This window comes from Salvia splendens, chromosome 6, assembly GCF_004379255.2.
Source record: "Salvia splendens isolate huo1 chromosome 6, SspV2, whole genome shotgun sequence".
Taxonomy (NCBI): domain Eukaryota; kingdom Viridiplantae; phylum Streptophyta; class Magnoliopsida; order Lamiales; family Lamiaceae; genus Salvia; species Salvia splendens.
In genome coordinates this window covers 20541320-20563067 of record NC_056037.1, presented here as the reverse complement: position 1 = coordinate 20563067, position 21748 = coordinate 20541320, and the positions used below count along the sequence as shown (strand labels likewise).

The 21748-nt window shown below is 37.1% G+C and overlaps 2 protein-coding genes across 2 annotated transcripts; one reads left to right on the top strand and one right to left on the bottom strand.

Annotated features, from left to right (window-relative positions):
• Positions 1-10796: 10796 nt before the first annotated feature.
• Positions 10797-11448, bottom strand: LOC121808949 (CCHC-type zinc finger protein CG3800-like). Its single transcript, XM_042209505.1, has 2 exons — positions 11067-11448; positions 10797-10951 (listed from the first exon to the last, which is right to left on the bottom strand). The coding sequence occupies exons 1-2, from the start codon at positions 11446-11448 to the stop codon at positions 10797-10799; spliced, it is 537 nt and encodes a 178-aa protein (XP_042065439.1).
• Positions 11449-20538: 9090 nt separating this feature from the next.
• LOC121808948 (disease resistance RPP8-like protein 3) lies at positions 20539-21540 on the top strand. The gene has a single exon (XM_042209504.1). It carries the CDS (start codon positions 20539-20541, stop codon positions 21538-21540), a length of 1002 nt encoding a protein of 333 aa, XP_042065438.1.
• The last annotated feature ends 208 nt before the right edge of the window (positions 21541-21748 follow it).

Sequence of the window (21748 nt, the reverse complement as noted above, 5' to 3'; positions counted from 1 at the left end):
GGGCTTAAGCCCTTTCCAAAAAGTTTTTTTTATGTTTTTCTTCTTCTAAAATTTAAAAAAAAAATTCAAAACTTATCAATAGTCCTTCCTAAGATTCTACCACAGAAGAGTAAATTGCCAAATGTTCATGACAAGAAGGGGCTGAAAAAATTGGAAATTTGGAAATTGCAGAAGTAAAAATGGTCGCCGTATCTCTCGGGAAGAAGACGACCAAAAAGTTGAGTAACAATATAATATTATTATTATTAAAAATAGTTGCAGGTACATAAATACTCCCTATTTAGCTTCTTTAAAAACTAAAATAGTACTCTATTGAGTATTTCAAAATGTGACGTGACACTTTAAGTTAAATAGACACCGTATATTTTTTAAATTTATACTCCATGTAGTAATTTTTGTTAATGTGAATATTTTTATTTAGAAATTACATGAGCTTTTAATTTATATAGTTTAATATATTGGAAATGTGCTTAAAAAAACCATTTCTTCATTATTTTAACATAACAATTTTTTGACGGTTCACTTTAATTGTATATTTTTCTTTTCAATTCTATTATACAAAAAATGTTTTTAACAATTCTTTTTATTATTTTATTTAAAAAATTCACATTAAAAATTAGAATTTGTAGCTTAAATTTATGCTCCATCATCACATTCTAGTTAACAGTTAACACATTATTAGTAACATCATTATTTCTGTTTTAATTTTTTTCTACTCAATTCATATAGAAAAATTATATAAAATCTTATACCAAATAAAAAGTGTTTCACATAAAGTCGGAAGGAGTATAAGATTAGTGATTTATTAATTTTTTTTGCCTATTTGATTTTTATCTTGTAGGTCCAGTGCCGCTATTATTTAAACAAATACTTACTCTATTGGTGAAATAATAACACATTTTGATACTCCGCAACTTATAGCCTGATTCACTTTATTTTTGGATAAGTGAACCCGTCAATTTACTAAATTATTACATTCATATTTTATTATAAACTCTATATATAAAAATAAGACACATACTCCACGTACTTTTTCTACTCATGGGCGAGACTTTATATCTGAATGAATGAAGTTTATTATGGAGCTCCTGCCAAAAAAAATTCTTGCGTCCGCCACTGCAGCCGACCTAATTTTCAGCTCTAGCCATAGGCGTTGACGTCGATCCTCACGCGACCATGTGGACATTCATGTGAGTCCCTGATTAGAATAGATTTGGAAATGTCCAAAGTTTTAACAACCATAGTGTTTAGATCTATACAATTTTGTTGACATTAGAGAAACAATTTTTGTTGGAAATTTGTGTCCAAGATTGAATTTGGGAGCAGTAGTTATTATTTCAAAATCAGTATATGTCATCAACGATTTATTCCAACCCAAAACTGTTATTGACTTTCAGTTTGTTGAATTCGTACATATTTAAATCTAATTACGCTTCATAAACACTTCATTTAATATTAAACTATCGATCAACTAGCCTTGTTTTCTAAAATGAAAATCCTGCCTCCATCATAAGAATCAAAATTTTTGGGCACAGTAATTAGAAAATTGTGTTGAAAAAGTACGAAAGAGGAATAAAATAGAAAAAATAATTATAGAGTAAAGAAGGTAATAAAAAAATAAGAGCGATTATATGTTTTGTTTTTATAAAAAATGAAATGACTCAACTAAGTTTAAATATCTAAAAAAAGGCTCAACTTAGAGTATCCACAATGGTGGACTAGCAGTCGCCCAAGCCGCTTATTGACTTTCCGTTTTTTGAATTCGTACATATTTAATTCTAATTACGCTTCATGACCACCTTATTTAATATTAAACTATCGATCAACTAGCCTTGTTTTCTAAAATGAAAATCATGCCTCCATCATAAGAATCAAAATTTTTGGGCACAATAATTAAAAAATTGTATTGGAAAAGTACGAAAGAGGAATAAAATAGAAAAAATAATTATAGAGTAAAGAAGGTAATAAAAAAATAAGAGCGATTAGATGTTTTGTTTTTATAAAAAATGAAATGACTCAACTAAGTTTAAATATCTAAAAAAAGGCTCAACTTAGAGCATCCACAATGGTGGACTAGCCGTCGCCCTAGCCACTTATTGACTTTCAGTTTGTTGAATTCGTACATATTTAAATCTAATTACGCTTCATAATCACTTCATTTAATATTAAACTATCGATCAACTAGCCTTGTTTTCTAAAATGAAAATCCTGCCTCCATCATGGAAAAGTACGAAAGAGGAATAAAATAGAAAAAATAATTATAAAGTAAAGAAGGTAATAAAAAAATAAGAGCGATTAAATGTTTTGTTTTTATCAAAAAATGAAATGACTCAACTAAGTTTAAATATCTAAAAAAAGGCTCAACTTAGAGCATCCACAATGGTGGACTAGCCGTCGCCCTAGCTGCCGGCGAGCGGCTAGGCGTCCGACTAGTCAACCATTGCGTGCGGCTAACAGGAAGGACGAAAAAAAGCCCTAGAGCTAGGGCATGGACGAAATCGGCTAGCCGGTCACTCGTCCACTGCTGTGTGGACGAGCAATCGGCTGGCGGCCGGCTAGCTGATTTACTTGTTTTTATTTATTTTATTTATTTATTATTTCAACTCTACAAACTATGTTTTTTTCGGATGTTTTATTTCGTATTTGTCATTTTTAGAGCATCCACAATAGGAATGCCCTAGCCACTGCCTAGCAATAGACCAACTTAAAACTCCTCCTACCATATCATCATCTCCTTCTCATAGCCTAACCAATACCCTACCCTCCAATTTAATTCATTTTAATTGTTGGTGTTTATCAAATATTTTAAAAATGAAGTGCAATTAGTTATAAATAAAGAGTATAAATAAAAAAAATCGAATAGCCTATCGCTCGCCACGTAATAGGCAGCCAGCGATCGACTAGCCCGTTAGTCTGCACCCGACCACTCGTCCATCGCGTTATCCTAACACAATAGTGGATTAACGCCACGCTCTAGCCGCTAGCCTGTGGCTAGGATGGTTGCTAGTCCACTATTGTGGATGCTCTTTGTCATGACCGCCCTTCTAGGGTATAATAAATGTGGCGATCGCGACTTAAACGGACTTAAATACAATCAAAGAAAAATGGACCAGGGTTTTATAAAAGGGGTTTTACCAAGGTATTTAATGACAAATAATCAAAAGAAAAGGGCAGAGCGACGCTTTGACAGATAGACTAAATAGAGGAAGCAATTATCATCACTTATTTGGAAATAACAAGGGTTCAACGTATTCCAAAACATATCATGTCTTTAGATTCTAAACGAAATCAAAATAGTTTCGAGAATTCAACAATAAGTAAAACGGGTTTCAGCGGAAGCATCCAAGAGAAAAGTGACGTCATGTGTGAAGACACAACGACACTCGTAGTAAAAAATATATAAATGTTTAATTCTTCATTTAATTTGCTCAACACCGCCAACCTCTCGTCGCCGCTCAACCTGCACATAAGGAAAACACATGCAGGGCTGAGTACTAAAATAATACTCAATGGGCTCATGCCGAAAACATTTTCAATAAAGAGTTTTATTTATCATGCCATACGAGAGTAACCATCGGGTTTTAGCTTTAGAAAGGCTCGAGGCACTAAAATCATTTCCCATTGTAAAAGTCGACTGATCAGTTATTTTCCCATAGACGTTAGCCGTATCTGCCAATACATGACATGGAGTGTGGCCACAAACCAAGTCACTAGACCGGCCAGCCCGTACGCTGGCACGCGGTCTACCATAGGTGTACACTAATCCAAGTAGGGTTTGCGGCCCTACGAGAACCCGAATTCGATTTATATAATAATGGCTTCAAGCCATATCAGATAGGCACGTTAAAATCAAATAAGGCATGATAAACACGATTTCATTTTCATCGATAAAAATATTTAGGACATCGTCCTTATTTAAAAGAAAGCCCACCTCGCTTGCTTAGACAACGCAATACACAACTCAAAGCAACCCTCGTTCCTTGTGCTCACGTACGCACAACAACCCTTGTCAACACCACGACACAGTCAATCTTCCATCAATACAATTTATCATGCATGTCTTATTGTTCCTTTCATCGTTCTCAAATTTTCCCACCCCAACGTTCACCAACATAAGGAAAACATACCATAGTATACCTCAGCGTATAACACATAATCACGCCATACGATACATTCCTTAATCACACAAGCATCATGTAATTCATTCAAACTTGACAACAACTATTATTTTAACATGGCAGAAATCTGGCAGAACTGCGCAGTTGTTTTGTAAAAATCATTAAACATCCATCCGACCTCCGATGGGACTGAAATTTTACCACAATATAGTAGACACACCAAAGATCATACAGTTAGAATTTCACATCAACATCACCTCTTTAGGTCGGTCAAATCAAAAACGAAACTTACTGGGCGAGAATATAAATTTTGACAGAACTGTGCAGTTAACTTCAAAAATTCATTAAAAATTCATCTTTCGTCAAACGAGGCTGAAATTTTCACACAACACAGAAGATACCTTAAATTTGACTCAGTTAAAAATTCGTGGCAAAATAAGATCGGTTGATCAGCCAAAACGACGTCGGAACTTACTGCCCGTTCACAACAGTTTTTCATACTCAGCACACACAAATACAATCATGTACAAAACTTCCTTCCCAACCATTTAATTCTTAGATTTACCATTCTTCACTCACTATGCATGAGGGGTTCAAAGATCATCGATTAATCAGTTGGATGAGGAAAGATAGATAAAAAATACCTCTTCTTGATAGAAACGATCGGTAGAAACAAAGTATAATCTTGATTCTTCAAAAATTCTTGAGGCTTCAACTTCAATTCTTCTCAAAAGATGAAGAATTCATGGAGAGAAATAGAAGAAAAATTGGGAGAGAGTGGGAGAGTGGGAGGCGTGAATTTGGGAGAGAGAGGGAGCGTGTATTTTGTGATTTAGCTTTAGGATTTCTCTCTAATTTATAGAGTGCAAGATATAATCTTTAATTAAATAAATTAAAGATTTGAAAAGATATGGAAGAGTGGAAGTTGGCGTGAATTAGGAGAGAAAATAGGAGGGATTCGAAATCTAGGCTATTTAATTAGCCTATGATTTAATTTGGTATTTCACGGAGTAGAATAAAATAATACGGAGCAGAATAAAATAATAATTCCTCCCAAAATATATAGGCGATTTTTATTCCTTCTCCCACAAGGAATTTAATTCAAATCCTAATAAAAATAGGATATGACAAGATCTCCTTAGATATGGTAAGATTTGCTAGGATATTTATATTTATTCATGTGTGAGAATAAATGAGGGATCACATAATATAATAAATAATTCTTTCTCCCCATAAATAGGAGATTTTCGAAATCTCCATAGGAACAAGCATGGGGTCGATTTTCTCATGAATAAAATAAAGAATAATCGGCTTTGGATTTAATTTGGATAATTATCCCAAGCAAATAATTAAATCCAAGAAAATAGAATTCCTCTCCAATAAATAATAGTGGTCTAAAATTTTAATAAAAATGGGCAAGGTAATTATTGATGATCCTATTTAATCTCACTCGCCCTTAAAAAATAATTCACCACACTATATTTCACCCCGCATCAAATATTCACACTGTCACGCCATAATTCAATCCTTTTCACTTCCACCTCGTGTTCTCAACACATTGACCTTTCAACGGCCACGTCATTTATTCAACGGATTTGACTATTCAAATCAAATCTCAACTCCAAAACGAAATTAGGTCACACAGAAACCATGCAATTAATTCACTCATCATTTAATTCGAACACTTCACGGCATTAAAAGTATTTAAGGCAAAAATTTTATGCTTCACAAATTAGGGTTCAGAAAGTGGGACGTTACATCCTATCACTCTTAAAAGAAATTTCGTCCCGAAATTTGGTACCTTCATGAGATGAGTTCCGGGTACAATTCCATCATCTTGTCCTCAAGCTCCTCACGTGGCCTCTTCATGCCCGTGGTTTCTCCACAATACTTATACGCTAGCATTCGATTTATTTTCTCAAATTCTGAACCTTTCGGTCCAGGGTCATTTGGGGTCTCTCCTCGTAGCTCAAGTCTGAATTCAACGCAACTCCTTTGTAATGAACCACATGCTTTGGATTGAACACGTATTTCCGCAACTGTGATACGTGAAATTCGTTATGAACACTTCCGAGACTTGGCGGTAGCGCCAGTTGGTATGCAACGGGTCCCACTCCTTCTAGAATTTCATAAGGCCCGATAAATCGCGGTTTCAACTTTCCCTTAACACCAAAACGCGTTATCCCTCTCGACGGGGATACTTTGAGGAAAACTTTGTCGCCGGCTTGGAATTGCAAATCGGTTCGTCGGACATCCGCGTACGACTTTTGTCTGTCCTGAGCTTCTTTGATCTCTTCACGATTTTTTTGAACAATTTTAATCATTTCTTCAACTGCATCAGGTCCAAGTACTCTTCGTTCGCCAACTTCGTCCAAATAGAGCGACGATCTACATTTCCTTCCATACAAGGCTTCGTACGGCGCCATGTTTATCATTGCTTGGAAACTGTTGTTGTAAGCGAATTCGATCAGCGGTAGTACCAATTCCCAACTTCCTCCAAGGTCGAGCACCACGGCTCTCAACATGTCCTCGAGAGTTTGGATCGCCCTCTCGGATTGTCCATCGGTCTGCGGGTGAAACGCCGTGCTAATTCAATCGAGTTCCAAGCTCGCGTTACAGACTCATCCAAAATCTTGAAGTGAATTTCGGGTCACGGTCGGACGTGAATGTCACTGGGACTCCATGCAGTCACACTATTTCCGTTATGTAGATCTGAGCTAGCTTGCTTGATCCATGCGTTAAAGGAATCGGTATGAAATGCGCACCCTTAGTGAGTTGGTCTATAATTACTCATATGGCAGTATTCCCTTTTTGCGTCCTTGGCAATGGCGTCACAAAATCCATGACGATGTGCTCCCATTTCCACTCGAGAAATTCTAGTGGTTGCAACTTTCCGTACGGTCGTTAATGTAGAGCCTTCACTTGCTGGCAGGCTAAGCAGCGGTCCACAAATGCCGCTATGTCTCTCTTCATGCCATTCCACCAAAAGGACTTTTTCAAGTCTTGATACATCTCCGTGCTTCCCGGGTGAGCGGTGTATGGAGTCTCATGAGCTTCACTCATGATCTCGTTCTTGAGCTCCACGTCGTTTGGTACGCACAGTTTCCCTTCAAAAATGAGGGCGTTGTCGGACTCCTCACTAAAGCTTCCAGATTTGCCAGTTCTCACTTTAGTTTGAAATTCTCCAAGTTTCGTATCCATCCGTTGTGCTGCAACGATTCTCGTTCTTAGATTAGGTTCAACCAGGGGTGGGTCTGTACGGTATACCGTACCGACCGTGCCATACTGCATACTGTACCGGAAAGTACGGTATGACAAAATTTAATACCGATACCGTACCGAATTTTCGGTATACTGGAATTCCGGTATACCGGAAATTCGGTATGATATTTTTTGATACCGTTACCATACCGTTATTACGGTATACCGTACCGTGTTTCGGTATACCGTTAAAAATGGTATACCGAAACACGGTACGGTACACCGTAATAACGGTATGGTAATGGTAACGGTATACCGAAAAAAAACCTATTGTGTCCAAAATATTTAAAATAACAATTCAAGTGTTCAACTATTTACAAAAGCCCAAAATAATAAAACTTCATCATAATCAAATCTTGTTCATAGCATTCAAATTAATAAAACTTCAACATTCAAATCTAAAACAATTTATGAAGTCATGATCAACAACATTATCTTCATTTCTTGCAACCACGTTGTCTTCATTTCTCAAAATTCCACAAAAAATCGTTGAAGATGACCCTGCATTTGATAACCTTTATTAATAGTCGAGCATAATCACAATACACAAACAACCAAACTAAAAGAAATGTATGGAGTGTAACATCCATATATCAAAACACCTAATTATTGCAACGTAAACTTGCTCCTGCAGTTATAACTCAACGGTTAATTCATATTTTCACAGATTTAAAATGCTTTTTAATTTTAAGTCTGATATTTAAATGTCAAGACAATTTATTAAAATGTCAACACAAATATGTGTTGAAATTTTAATGTGATCGTATTGACATTTTTAAGAAAAGGTGGCATTTAAACGCACTCTTGTGGCTATGTGGGGTTAATGTGATTAAAAAAGTATAATCCAAAGTAAGAGGATGTCGAATATTCTTTTGTTTATCATTTCACAACTTTTATTTCACATAATGAAATAAATATGAAGAAATTAAAATGACTCGTGCATCAAACGGAAGTGACACTAGTTAGTAATTTAAATTGGACATTTATTTCTCTTTAAGAATTAAGAATGACTGATCAGTATCCTATTTATTCATCCTTCAATTTAAGTAGTATATAAAATAAGATAGCATACAATGAATTAAACACTAATTAAACGATTTGATTCATTTTCAGCTGCACATATTTTTAATTGACATTTTATGAAGTGGGACGAAGAATAAAACAAAATTTTTAATTACTTTGTATATTTGGAATATGACATTACACAAAGAATCATATACTAAATGGTGTGAGTTAATACAAATTCTTTCAAATATACTCTGTTGAAACATATTCCCGATATCATATTTCCAATCTTCTTTTAGTGTTATGTGCTATTGTGTTTATTATATTTAATAGGATGAGTTGATAAAAAAATAATTCAGGTTAATTTTGAATTTGTTTGAATAAATTATCATTTGAATGTTTAATTTTATTGTATTAATTGATGTATTAAATTTTTTTAATATAATATATATATTACAACACATTTAATATTAATATATATATAATAATCTATCGGTATACCGTGGTACAGAAAAATTGATACCGTTACCGTACCGAAACACTGCGGTACGGTATCATACCGTACCGGAAACTACGGTATACCGAAAAATCGGTATTTTCGGTATTTTTTCGGTACGGTAAGTCCGGTATTACGGTATTTCATATAATTTCCCACCCCTAGGTTCAACCACTAAGGTGGCAATTCGGCCTTCCACTGTTTCAGGTGCCCTTACCACTTCCAAACGCATCTTACCAAACTTGCGGACCAGACTTTCTTCTTGGGTGAGAAAAGTAGCCAGTTGGGAATGGTCCTTCTTGCTCAAAGCATCTGCCACTACATTTGCTTTGCCGGGGTGGTAATTGATGCCACAATCGTAGTCTTTCACCAACTCGAGCCATCTTCGTTGCCGCATGTTCAAATCTTTCTACTCGAAGAAATATTTTAGGCTTTTGTGGTCCGTAAAGATCTCACATCGAACTTCGTAGAGATGATGTCTCCAAATCTTTAACGCGTGTACCACGGCTGCTAACTCCAAGTCGTGGGTTGGATAGTTCAACTCGTGTGGCCTCAATTTTCGAGATGCGTAAGCAATCACCTTGTTGTTTTGCATCAACACACATCCAAGTCCCACCTTCAAAGTGTCCGTGTACACCACGTAGCTCACCCCAGGTTCTGGTACAGCTAAGATCGGTGCACTAGTTAGCTTTTCCTTCAAGAGTTGAAAACTTGCCTCACACTTGGGGGTCCAATTAACTTTCACCCTCTTCTTGAGTTGATGCGTCATGGGTCTCGCTATCTTGGAGAATCCTTCTGTAAACCTTCGGTAGTATCCTGCCAATCCTAGGAAACTCTGAATCTCGTTTGGTGTTGAAGGTGCTTTCCACTGTTGTACCGCCTCAACTTTAGCGGGATCCACTCGAATTCCTTCTGCCGACATGATGTGACCAAGGAAATTTACTTTCTTAAGCCAAAACTCACACTTGCTGAATTTGGCGTACAGTTTCCCACTCCTCAACGTTTCCAAAGTGATTCGCAGATGTTCCTCGTGCTCTTTCTCATTCTTCGAGTAAACAAGTACGTCATCTATGAATACCAGAACGAACTTATCCAAGTATGGATGAAACACTCGATTCATCAAATCCATGAATACTGGAGGTGCATTAGTCAACCCAAATGGCATTACACCAAACTCATAGTGACCATATCTCGTACGAAAAGCAGTCTTCGGTATATTTTCCCTTCGGACTCTCAACTGATGGTACCCAGACCTTAAGTCCATCCTTGAGAATACACCGGCTCCTCGAAGTTGATCAAATAGGTCATCGATCCTTGGCAGGGGATATTTGATCTTGAGAGTCATCTTGTTCAGCTCTCTATAATCGATACACATTCTCATCGATCCATCCTTCTTTTCCACAAAAAGCACAGGCGCGCCCCACGGTGAAACACTGGGTCTAATGAAACCTAGGTCCATAAGCTCTTGAAGCTGTATTTTGAGTTTCTCTAACTCCTTAGGCGCCATTCGGTATGGTGCCTTGGACACAGGCGCCGACCCTAGCGCTAGGTCGATTGTGAACTCCAATTGTCGATCTGGAGGTGGTCCAGGCAAAGCTTCGGGAAAAATGTCTGGGAACTCTCGTACAACGGCAACATCTTCCACTTTCCTTTCTTCCTTCTCCTCTCCTTGTAGATAGACCAGATAAGCAGGACGTTCTTTCCTCACCATCGTACTAGCTTGAAGCGCGGAGATGATAGACGTTCGCCGGTTCATCGAGATTCCATAGTATATGGCGGGTTCTTTCCCTAGTGCTTGCAGAGATATTTGTCTCTCCTTACAACGGATGGTAGCAAAATTCGTAGCTAACCAATCCATTCCTAAAATTACGTTAATGTCTCCCATCGCCATGACTTGCAGATTGTGAGCGACTAACTTAAGGCTTCCCATAACGATTTCTACGTTCGAGCATGTTCGAGATTTCTATTGTCCCACCTACTGGTGAAGACACTACCATCTTATGTTCAAATTTGCTAACAGGCAGGCTCAATGTATTCACACACAAATCAGATATGAATGAATGCGATGCACCTAGATCAAACAACACAACGACAAGAGTATCAAAAATTTCGCCCATACCTGTCAGGTTTCCTTTTTCTCGATCGACTTGCTCCATCTTCGGTTGTTTTTTTGTTCCAACACGTACGTTCTAGCTGGAGACAGAAGTCTTGAGTGGGTTGTTCGCGATTTCCCCTCGATTCACTCTGCGGTGCCCTTGATTGCTGATGGGATCCTTGATCGTTCTGCATCGATCCCGATCCTCCCTTCTTGCTCGGACACTCCCTAGAGAAGTGACCATTCCCTCCGCATTTGTAACATTTGGTAACGTTTTGATGCCGACATTCGCCGAAGTGATACTTAGAGCACACGTTGCACTGTGGTGCCCTGGATCGGTAGTCTCCTCTCTGACTAGAAGTATGTTGTCCTCCTCCGTGTTGAGATCGATGCTGACTCGACTGGTACTGTTTTCCGTCGTATGGAGTCCTAGAATCATCCCACTTCCTTTTCTCCCCGGAGTGGTGTGTCATTTTTGAGCATGTCTGACTATAGGAACTTAGTCCTTGTGTATACCCGAGTCGACTAATGCATTTCCCTACCGTCTAGTATCAAGGATTCGAAATTTGACCCAACAGTCTTACTTGGATATGAAAGATTTCAAATTGTTGCAACATTGCTAAGGATGTCTTTAGTCGGAAAGGCTCCAAAATTAATCAAGGAAACAAGAACAACAATGCAATGATTGAGTTTCATTAGACTCAACCCGTCCATTCTGAGAATTAAATGGTTTAGAGGTATCAAATAAAACCCACATAGCTTTGAGAATTTACTTCTGATGAGAGCTCGGAAGAACATGAGATAGGTCATGGAAACATGATGAAACTGCAAAAATTCTCAAATTCCATAGCCGACTGCTATATCACAATTTGTAAAATTCCGGACAGCAATGAAGGATATCGTTCAAACATGTCAAGGCCGAAAATAATCAGTCGCGGCAGGATTTAGAATCATGGACAAATGTCATGAAGTAGTACAAATGATAGTTCAACAACATCATGTTATTGGAAAAGATGAAATCACATCAATGGGTTCGCGGGTTTGTTAAAGACAACTCACTGTGAATGGAACCTTTCAGAAATTTAACACGATCAACCCGTTAAGGAAGAAGAGAACATGATAGCTTTAACTTAGTGTTGCAGAAAGAAAAATCATTGAGTATGAAACAATATATGTAGTTAAACCAAGCTAAAAAGAATTTCACTTCTGCAAAAAAGAACTTGTCACATATATGGTTACAAAATAAAGAGGTGAACCAGTAGTTCTAAGAATAACATTCCATTCTTTGAAGAAAACATGTCTGGAGGTGTGATCATACTGAAGGTCATAACTGCAAACAACCTTAGGAATGAAGTTCAATGACGGAAGTTCATAAGGTCAAAATGTTGCCCTTATGAATGATGAATCAAAGGAGACTACTCAATCAAGCTATCCTACGTTAAAAAGGCAAACACAAACTTTCGAGACAAGTGAGTCATGACTCGATATAGGGAAAAAAATAATGGACATTACTTGCAAATTGGGAGTCAACCAAGGTGTTTAAATAGACAATGGCTCACGTTTATTCAAAATGTCCCGAAAGGAACTTAGAATTCAAGTAAGTACTGTTGAAAGTAAAACGTTCATTCTAGCTACGAGGGTCGCCCTCCCTCGCACCTTTTCGCGAGCCTGAAGATGGTAACATCGTTCTATGAGATCGTGGATTCCAAGTTGAGATTTATCGTATCGTCGAAATTAATAACTATTTTTGATGGTCGCATCTTCAAAGTCTTCTTGCCATGCCACGTAGTTTTCGAAATGCATTGCCATTGCACACGTGGTCTTAAAGTGTCGTAAACGTCGTCGTACTTGTGTCGCATCGCCACTTTGGCATGGTATGCAAGACTGCATAGTTTTATTAGATCTTAGGTATGATCTCGCCATTGTGAGGATACACCAAAGTTCGAAATATATACTTTCGTTGGTTTTATCACTCAGGAAAGTGATATTGCAGTTGTCAACTTACAACTAAGTTCTAGCACGTTCAGCCTGGCCTATCTCTTAGGCACTCTATAAGTATAGCTTGAAGTCTCGTACTTCAACGTATATTTGATCATTTCCTAACTCAAGCTTCATATGACTCCTACGTTCGCAACGAAGTTCAAAAGTTCCACATATTACTTTAATAGTGGTTCTACACAAGACCTCATACTTCATCGGTCATAAATTTTCACCACATAAACGTCATCCATATATTGCAAAATCAACACATTTATTCGTATAAATCATTTGGTGTTCCATAGCATAACAAACATCGTACATTAATATATGTGAATAGCAACACTCAGTCAAGCAATCATCCATGGAATCGCATTTCATAAATCATGCAGTTCATGCTTATCACAATCACAACTCGCAACTACACGCGTATCATGCATTGCATTTCACAGTTTCATAGTCACAAAATATTAACCGCCTAGGCATAAAATTTTGTCGTTCATGGAAGCAACATGTATTTTCTTCAAGTAAATTTTGCAATTTCGTGGACGTAATAGCAAATCTCAACATCAACCAATACAAGTTCACAATCATACTTCAATATCCAGCACATTCAACGCCATCATGCCTCACTGTTAAACAAAAGCAGTTGTATAATCTCATAGTGTCTCCCGGTTCATATCTTCACAACATTTTCCAAAAGCCATAGTATTTACTTATTTCCCACAGGTGTTGTTTCATAGTATAGTCAAGTAATCACACTCATACTTCACATTTCACAATTCATGTAATTTTCAATCATGTAGAATTTCATCTACCCAAACTCATATAAGTCCAATCACATATTCGCCGATTTTCCTTATCGGGGTGTGCGCAACAGTATTCATCATTTTTGGCATAGTCGTATTAAGCAATTTCATATCCATGTATTTTCATCATCCCACACTTCCAAACAATATTTTCAAAGACGTCATATTATCTTCGATTCCCATCGAAATAATTTCATTTTCCACCAGAGGAATATCTCCATCACACTTTCCAACATTTCACAGGTTCAGATCAAACTTATCGAAACGCTTGTTACCTCATTCTTCGTGGTTGGGCGGAGACGAGTCGTGGTGTTGAGCATTCGATGTTTAAAACTTTAGCCATATAATACAAGAATAGGTTTTGACTCAAAAAGACTCTTGGGTCCAGAGCGGAAAGAAACTGAGGCTCTGATACCAAACTGTCACGACCGCCCTTCTATGGTATAATAAATGCGGCGATCGCGACTTAAACGGACTTAAATACAATCAAAGAAAAATGGACTAGGGTTTTATAAAAGGGGTTTGACCAAGGTATTTAATGACAAATAATCAAAAGAAAAGGGCAGAGCTACGCTTTGACAGATAGACTAAATAGAGGAAGCAATTATCATCATTTATTTCGAAATAACGAGGGTTCAACGTATTCCAAAACATATCATGTCTTTAGATTCTAAACGAAATCAAAATAGTTTCGAGAATTCAACAATAAGTAAAACGGGTTTCAGCGGAAGCATCCAAGAGAAAAGTGACGTCATGTGTGAAGACACAACGACACTCGTAGTCAAAAATATATAAATGTTTAATTTTTCATTTAATTTGCTCAACACCGCCAACCGCTCGTCGCCGCTCAACCTGCACATAAGGAAAACACATGCAGGGCTGAGTACTAAAATAATACTCAATGGGCTCATGCCGAAAACATTTTCAATAAAGAGTTTTATTTATCAGGCCATACAAGAGTAACCATCGGGTTTTAGCTTTAGAAAGGCCCGAGGCACTAAAATCATTTCCCAATGTAAAAGTCGACTGATAAGTCATTTTCCCATAGACGTTAGCCGTATCTGCCAATATATGACATGGAGTGTGGCCACAAACCAAGTCACTAGACCGGCCAGCCCGTACGCTGGCACGCGGTCTACCATAGGTGTACGCAAATCCAAGTAGGGTTTGCGGCTCTACGAGGACCCGAATTCGATTTATATAATAATGGCTTCAAGCCATATCAGATAGGCACGTTAAAATCAAATAAGGCATGATAAACACGATTTCATTTTCATCGATAAAAACATTTAGGACATCGTCCTTATTTAAAAGAAAGCCCACCTCGCTTGCTTAGACAACGCAATACACAACTCAAAGCAACTCTCGTTCCTTGTGCTCACGTACGCACAACAACCCTTGTCAACACCACGACACAGTCAATCTTCCATCAATACAATTTATCATGCATGTCCTATTGTTCCTTACATCGTTCTCAAATTTTCCCACCCCAACGTTCACCAACATAAGGAAAACATACCATAGTATACCTCAACGTATAACACATAATCACGCCATACGATACGTTCCTTAATCACACAAGCATCATGTAATTCATTCAAACTTGACAACAACTATTATTTTAACATGGCAGAAATCTGGCAGAACTGCGCGGTTGTTTTGTAAAAATCATTAAACATCCATCCGACCTCCGATGGGGCTGAAATGTTACCACAATACAGTAGACACACCAAAGATCATGCCGTTAGAATTTCACATCAACATCACCTCTTTAGGTCGGTCAAATAAAAAACGAAACTTACTGGGCGAGAATACAAATTTTGACAGAACTGTGCAGATAACTTCCAAAATTCATTAAAAATTCATCTTTCGTCAAACGAAGCTGAAATTTTCACACAACACAGAAGATACCTTAAATTTGACTCAGTTAAAAATTCGTGGCAAAATAAGATCGTTTGGTCAGCCAAAAAGACGTCGGAACTTACTGCCCATTCACAACAGTTTTTCATACTCAGCACACACAAACACAAACACAATCATGTACAAAACTTCCTTCCCAACCATTTAATTCTTAGATTTACCATTCTTCACTCACTATGCATGAGGGGTTCAAAGATCATCGATTAATCGGTTGGATGAGGAAAAATAGATCAAAAATACCTCTTCTTGATAGAAACGATCGGTAGAAACAAAGTATAATCTTGATTCTTCAAAAATTCTTGAGGCTTCAACTTCAATTCTTCTCAAAAGATGAAGAATTCATGGAGAGAAACAGAAGAAAAATTGGGAGAGAGTGGGAGGGTGGGAGGCGTGAATTTGGGAGAGAGAGGGAGCGTGTATTTTGTGATTTAGGTTTAGGATTTCTCTCTAATTTATAGAGTGCAGGATATAATCTTTAATTAAATAAATTAAAGATTTGAAAAGATATGGAAGAGTGGAAGTTGGCTTGAATTAGGAGAGAAAATAGGAGGGATTCGAAATCTAGGCTATTTAATTAGCCTATGATTTAATTTGGTATTTCACGGAGTAGAATAAAATAATACGGAGCAGAATAAAATAATAATTCCTCCCAAAATATATATGAAGTAGGCGATTTTTATTCCTTCTCCCACAAGGAATTTAATTCAAATCCTAATAAAAACAGGATATGGCAAGATCTCCTTAGATATGGTAAGATTTGCTAGGATATTTATAGCGATTTTTATTCCTTCTCCCACAAGGAATTTAATTCAAATCCTAATAAAAACAGGATATGGCAAGATCTCCTTAGATATGGTAAGATTTGCTAGGATATTTATATTTATTCATGGGTGAGAATAAATGAGGGATCAAATAATATAATAAATAATTCTTTCTCCCCATAAATAGGAGATTTTCGAAATCCCCATAGGAACAAGCATGGGGTCGATTTTCTCATGAATAAAATAAAGACTAATCGGCTTTGGATTTAATTTGGATGATTATCCCAAGCAAATAATTAAATCCAAGAAAATAGAATTCCTCTCCAATAAATAATAGTGGTCGAAAATTTCAATAAAAATGGGCAACGTAATTATTGATGATCCTATTTAATATCACTCGCCCTTAGAAAATAATTCACCACACTATATTTCACCCCGCATCAAATATTCACACTGTCATGCCACAGTTCAATCCTTTTCACTTCCACCTCGTGTTCTCAACACATTGACCTTTCAATGGCCACGTCATTTATTCAACGGATTTGACTATTCAAATTAAATCTCAACTCCAAAACGCAATTAGGTCACACAGAAACCATGCAATTAATTCACTCATCATTTAATTCGAACACTTCACGGCATTAAAAGTATTTAAGGCAAAAATTTTATGCTTCACAAATTAGGGTTCAGAAAGTGGGACGTTACATCCTATCACTCTTAAAAGAAATTTCATCCTGAAATTTGGTACCTTCATGAGATGAGTTCCGGGTACAATTCCTTCATCTTGTCCTCAAGCTCCTCACGTGGCCTCTTCATGCCCGTGGTTTCTCCACAATACTTTTACGCTAGCATTCTGACATAACTGTGCAGTTAACTTCAAATATTCATTAAAAATTCATATTTCGTCAAACTCGGCTGAAATTTTCACACAACACAGAAGATACCTTAAATTTGACTCAGTTAAAAATTCGTGGCAAAATAAGATCGGTTGGTCAGCCAAAAATACGTCGGAACTTACTGCCCGTTCACAACAATTTTTCATACTCAGCACACACAAACACAATCATGTACAAAACTTCCTTCCCAACCATTTAATTCTTAGATTTACCATTCTTCACTTACTATGCATGAGGGGTTCAAAGATCATCGATTAATCGGTTGGATGAGGAAAGATAGATCAAAAATACCGCTTCTTGATAGAAACGATCGGTAGAAACAAAGTATAATCTCGATTCTTCAAAAATTCTTGAGGCTTCAACTTCAATTCTTCTCAAAAGATGAAGAATTCATGGAGATAAATAGAAGAAAAATTGGGAGAGAGTGGGAGGGTGGGAGGCGTGAATTTGGGAGAGAGAGGGAGCGTGTATTTTGTGATTTAGGTTTAAGATTTCTCTCTAATTTATAGAGTGCAAGATATAATCTTTAATTAAATAAATTAAAGATTTGAAAAGATATGGAAGAGTGGAAGTTGGCGTGAATTAGGAGATAAAATAGGAGGGATTCGAAATCTAGGCTATTTAATTAGCCTATGATTTAATTTGGTATTTCACGGAGTAGAATAAAATAATACGGAGCAGAATAAAATAATAATTCCTCCCAAAATATATATGAAGTAGGCGATTTTTATTCCTTCTCCCACAAGGAATTTAATTCAAATCCTAATAAAAATAGGATATGGCAAGATCTCCTTAGATATGGTAAGATTTGCTAGGATATTTATATTTATTCATGGGTGAGAATAAATGAGGGATCAAATAATATAATAAATAATTCTTTCTCCCCATAAATAGGAGATTTTCGAAATCTCCATAGGAACAAGCATGGGGTCGATTTTCTCATGAATAAAATAAAGACTAATCGGCTTTGGATTTAATTTGGATAATTATCCCAAGCAAATAATTAAATCCAAGAAAATAGAATTCCTCTCCAATAAATAATAGTGGTCGAAAATTTCAATAAAAATGGGCTAGGTAATTATTGATGATCCTATTTAATCTCACTCGCCCTTAGAAAATAATTCACCACACTATATTTCACCCGCATCCAATATTCACACTGTCACGCCACAATTCAATCCTTTTCACTTCCACCTCGTGTTCTCAACACATTGACCTTTCAACGACCACATCATTTATTCAACGGATTTGACTATTCAAATTAAATCTCAACTCCAAAACGCAATTAGGTCACACAGAAACCATGCAATTAATTCACTCATCATTTAATTCGAACACTTCACGGCATTAAAAGTATTTAAGGCAAAAATTTTATGCTTCACAAATTAGGGTTCAGAAAGTGGGACGTTACATCCAAGGGCAAGTCCACCGTCGGCCGCCTCACGAAGAAATTCAGCTTGGCCAAAGAGGTCAAATCCCTCAGAGATGACAGAGTGCAGCCCGTGCTCAACCTCATCAGAGATAATTTCGCCGCCCTCACCTCCGCCCCTCCCCCCGCCCCCGATCAACACCAATCCAGGCCTAAAAATGTAAATTCACTATAAATTTGGTCTGTGTGATTGGATCCTCTATGATCCGATTGTTGCATGAAATTTTTTTACCAAATTATTATATTTTAATAATTATGTTGCAGCTAAACGTTTTTTCTTTATGCTTGATGCACAAAACGACGACCATGCAAATATTTTAGTATATTGACCATAATTTTGTTTTTTGAGAAAAAGTGAAAAATCTGGTATTGATTTGAATAAGTATTGAGGATTTGTCTGGTATGGTCTATTCATTTATCAATGGGATATTAGTGACACCTAATATTATAAAAAAATTTAAAAATTTGTTTTTTCTCACGAATTTAAACTAGGCATATAGTAATATTATTTACTAAAACATTTGTTGAAATTTTCCCATCAGCAACAATATCCGATTACATCTCATTTGTTATTACATCATATGAAATATGATTACAACTAAAAAAATACTCCCTCGGTCTTATTAAATTTTCCTCTTTTGTCATTTTAGTCCATCCCCTATTAATTGTTCACTTTCACTTTTTACCGTAAATGATAAGTATGTCTCACATTCCACAAACTCATTTTACCTCACATTTTATCATTAAAGTAATATACAAAAGTAAGACTCATATTTTACTAACTTTTACAACCCACCTTCCTTTACATTTCTTAAAACTTGTGTCAGAACCAAAGTGAACAGTTACTAGGAGACTGGGGAATAATAGTTATGTGATTACAAAGTATTTAGAGTCAAGTATGATTATCTATCTCATTTTAATGTAGTTGGAATTTGTCTTGGGTGGAAAAAATCTCAACAAGAATTTAAGTTTGTGATATTATATGCCAAATCCAAAGTTTGTGGGAAAATTTTTTTTTTTGAAAAGTTTAATACTATTAGACGCCAATATCTATTTATCAATTAGAGAAAAGGTAGATAGAACATAGATGTTCCTTCAAAGTATTTCTCACTCACAAATCTTTTTATACAGCATGACACTAGTTTCTAATGTATCAAAATTTATTTTTACTCAGGACCAGTCCATCAGACGAGAAAAAGTGGTGGGTTTCAAAGACGAGGAAGCAACACTATTAGGTTATCTCATGGATGAGAAGGAGAAGCTTAATGTCATCTCCATCATCGGTATGTCTGGCTAGGGGAAGACAACGCTTGCGTGGAAGATATTTGAGAATGACAAAATCTGCTATGAGCTCCCAATCCGCATTTGGATTTATGTTTCTTGGAGGTTCAACACTAAGGATGTGTTTCTCAACATTCTAAGAAAATTCACCAGCGATGACAGGTCTGGCCTCAGTGATGAGGAGTTAGCTCCGTTAGTTCATAAGTACCTGTCCAAAGAGAAATTCTTGTTGGTATTGGATGATGTGTGGAGCCCTGATCACTGGCAAGTCATACAAACTGTACTGCCTAGTAACAATAAATTGAGTAAGGTCATGATCACGAGTAGTCTTAAAACTGTTGGTGAACGTGCTAGAGCTAGCCACTTCACGGAGCCCCACAATCTACGTTTCTTCAAACTAGAAGAAAGTTGGGAACTGCTCCAGTTGGAGGTATTTGTGAACTAAGAAGATTGCTACACTGACCAGTACAGGGAGTTGGTAGGCATTGGAATGAAAATAGCTGCCCAGTGTCATGGAGTGCCTTTGACAGTTGGGGTGGTTGGAGGCATTCTTGTAGATTTATTTGTCAAAACACGTGCATCCCGTCTTTTGAAAACGTTATGGAAGGATGTGTCTGATAATGTGAGCAAGTTTGCGCAGAATAACGAGGAGAAGAGCATATCAGAAGCTGTCGAGTTGAGCTACAAAAAATTGCCTGCTCACTTAAGAGAATGCTTTCTCTATATGGCTGTGTTTCCTGAAGAACACGTGATCCCAGCTTGGATGCTGACACGCTTGTGGATTGCAGAAGGATACGTGCGGCCTAAAATAGGAAGTTTGGAGGAAGCCGCAGAGCAAAATTTAAATGATCTTGTCAATAGGAACTTACTCATGCTTGATCATACAAACCTAATGGGTGAAATAAAAACATGTCGTGTTCATGATATGATTCGCGAATTTTGCAAAGACAGAGCTGTGGAGCAGAAGTTATTCCAAGAGATAAGGAAAAATAAGGGAGTATTTGAACCTCCAGTTTCTGAGGTCCAAAAGTTCCACCGTCTTTGTTTCCATTCCGATGTCCCCACATTCTTCAAAACATTCCTTGATTGGAAGCATATGTCCGCATTGTCTGAGATCCAAAGCTTGGAGGTTTTGAAGCTGAAAGAAAATGCATTCATTGGAACCTCCTGGAATGCCGCTGCTAGCATTTTCAAAAATCTGCAAGTCTTGGTCATCATAGATGCAGATATAGTTTTGTGGGTGGTTTCAACTAACAGTTTTCCTTGTCTTGGCTGCGTTGTGCTTAAGAACTGTGACAAACTGGAACACATTCCAGTTGAGTTAGGCCAGAAGTTGAAGTTTATGGAGATTGAGCGCATCCACAGATCAGCAGTTGAATCAGCCAAGAGGATCGAGGTGGTAAAAAGGGAGGAGGAGGAGGAGCGGAGACCCAAAGAGCGGGTTCAGTTCAAGCTCCAAATCGGCCCTGGATGTGGGAGGGGACCTAACTGATGAAGAGAACTACCATCCTTCTTTACTTGGTATGTGTGATTGTTTGTCGCAGGATGTTTATGAGCTTGTTAGTATATGTATTGTATATACATTGAGTTTTACTGATGATGAGTGTTTAATCTATGCAGATTAAAGTTCAACGGAGAGACTCAATTTCTTTCGGCGGTTGCAGACCGTGCTTGTTCATTGATGCAATTTGACATGATTT

Coding starts and splice junctions, on each gene's coding strand:
- LOC121808948 (XM_042209504.1), top strand. CDS start 20,539: ATGAAAATAGCTGCCCAGTGTCATGGAGTGCCTTTGACAGTTGGGGTG.
- LOC121808949 (XM_042209505.1), bottom strand. CDS start 11,448: ATGACACACCACTCCGGGGAGAAAAGGAAGTGGGATGATTCTAGGACT. Junction 10,952..11,066: donor CTTCTGTCTCCAGCTAGAAC/GTACGTGTTGGA, acceptor TGTTTGATCTAG/GTGCATCGCATTCATTCATA.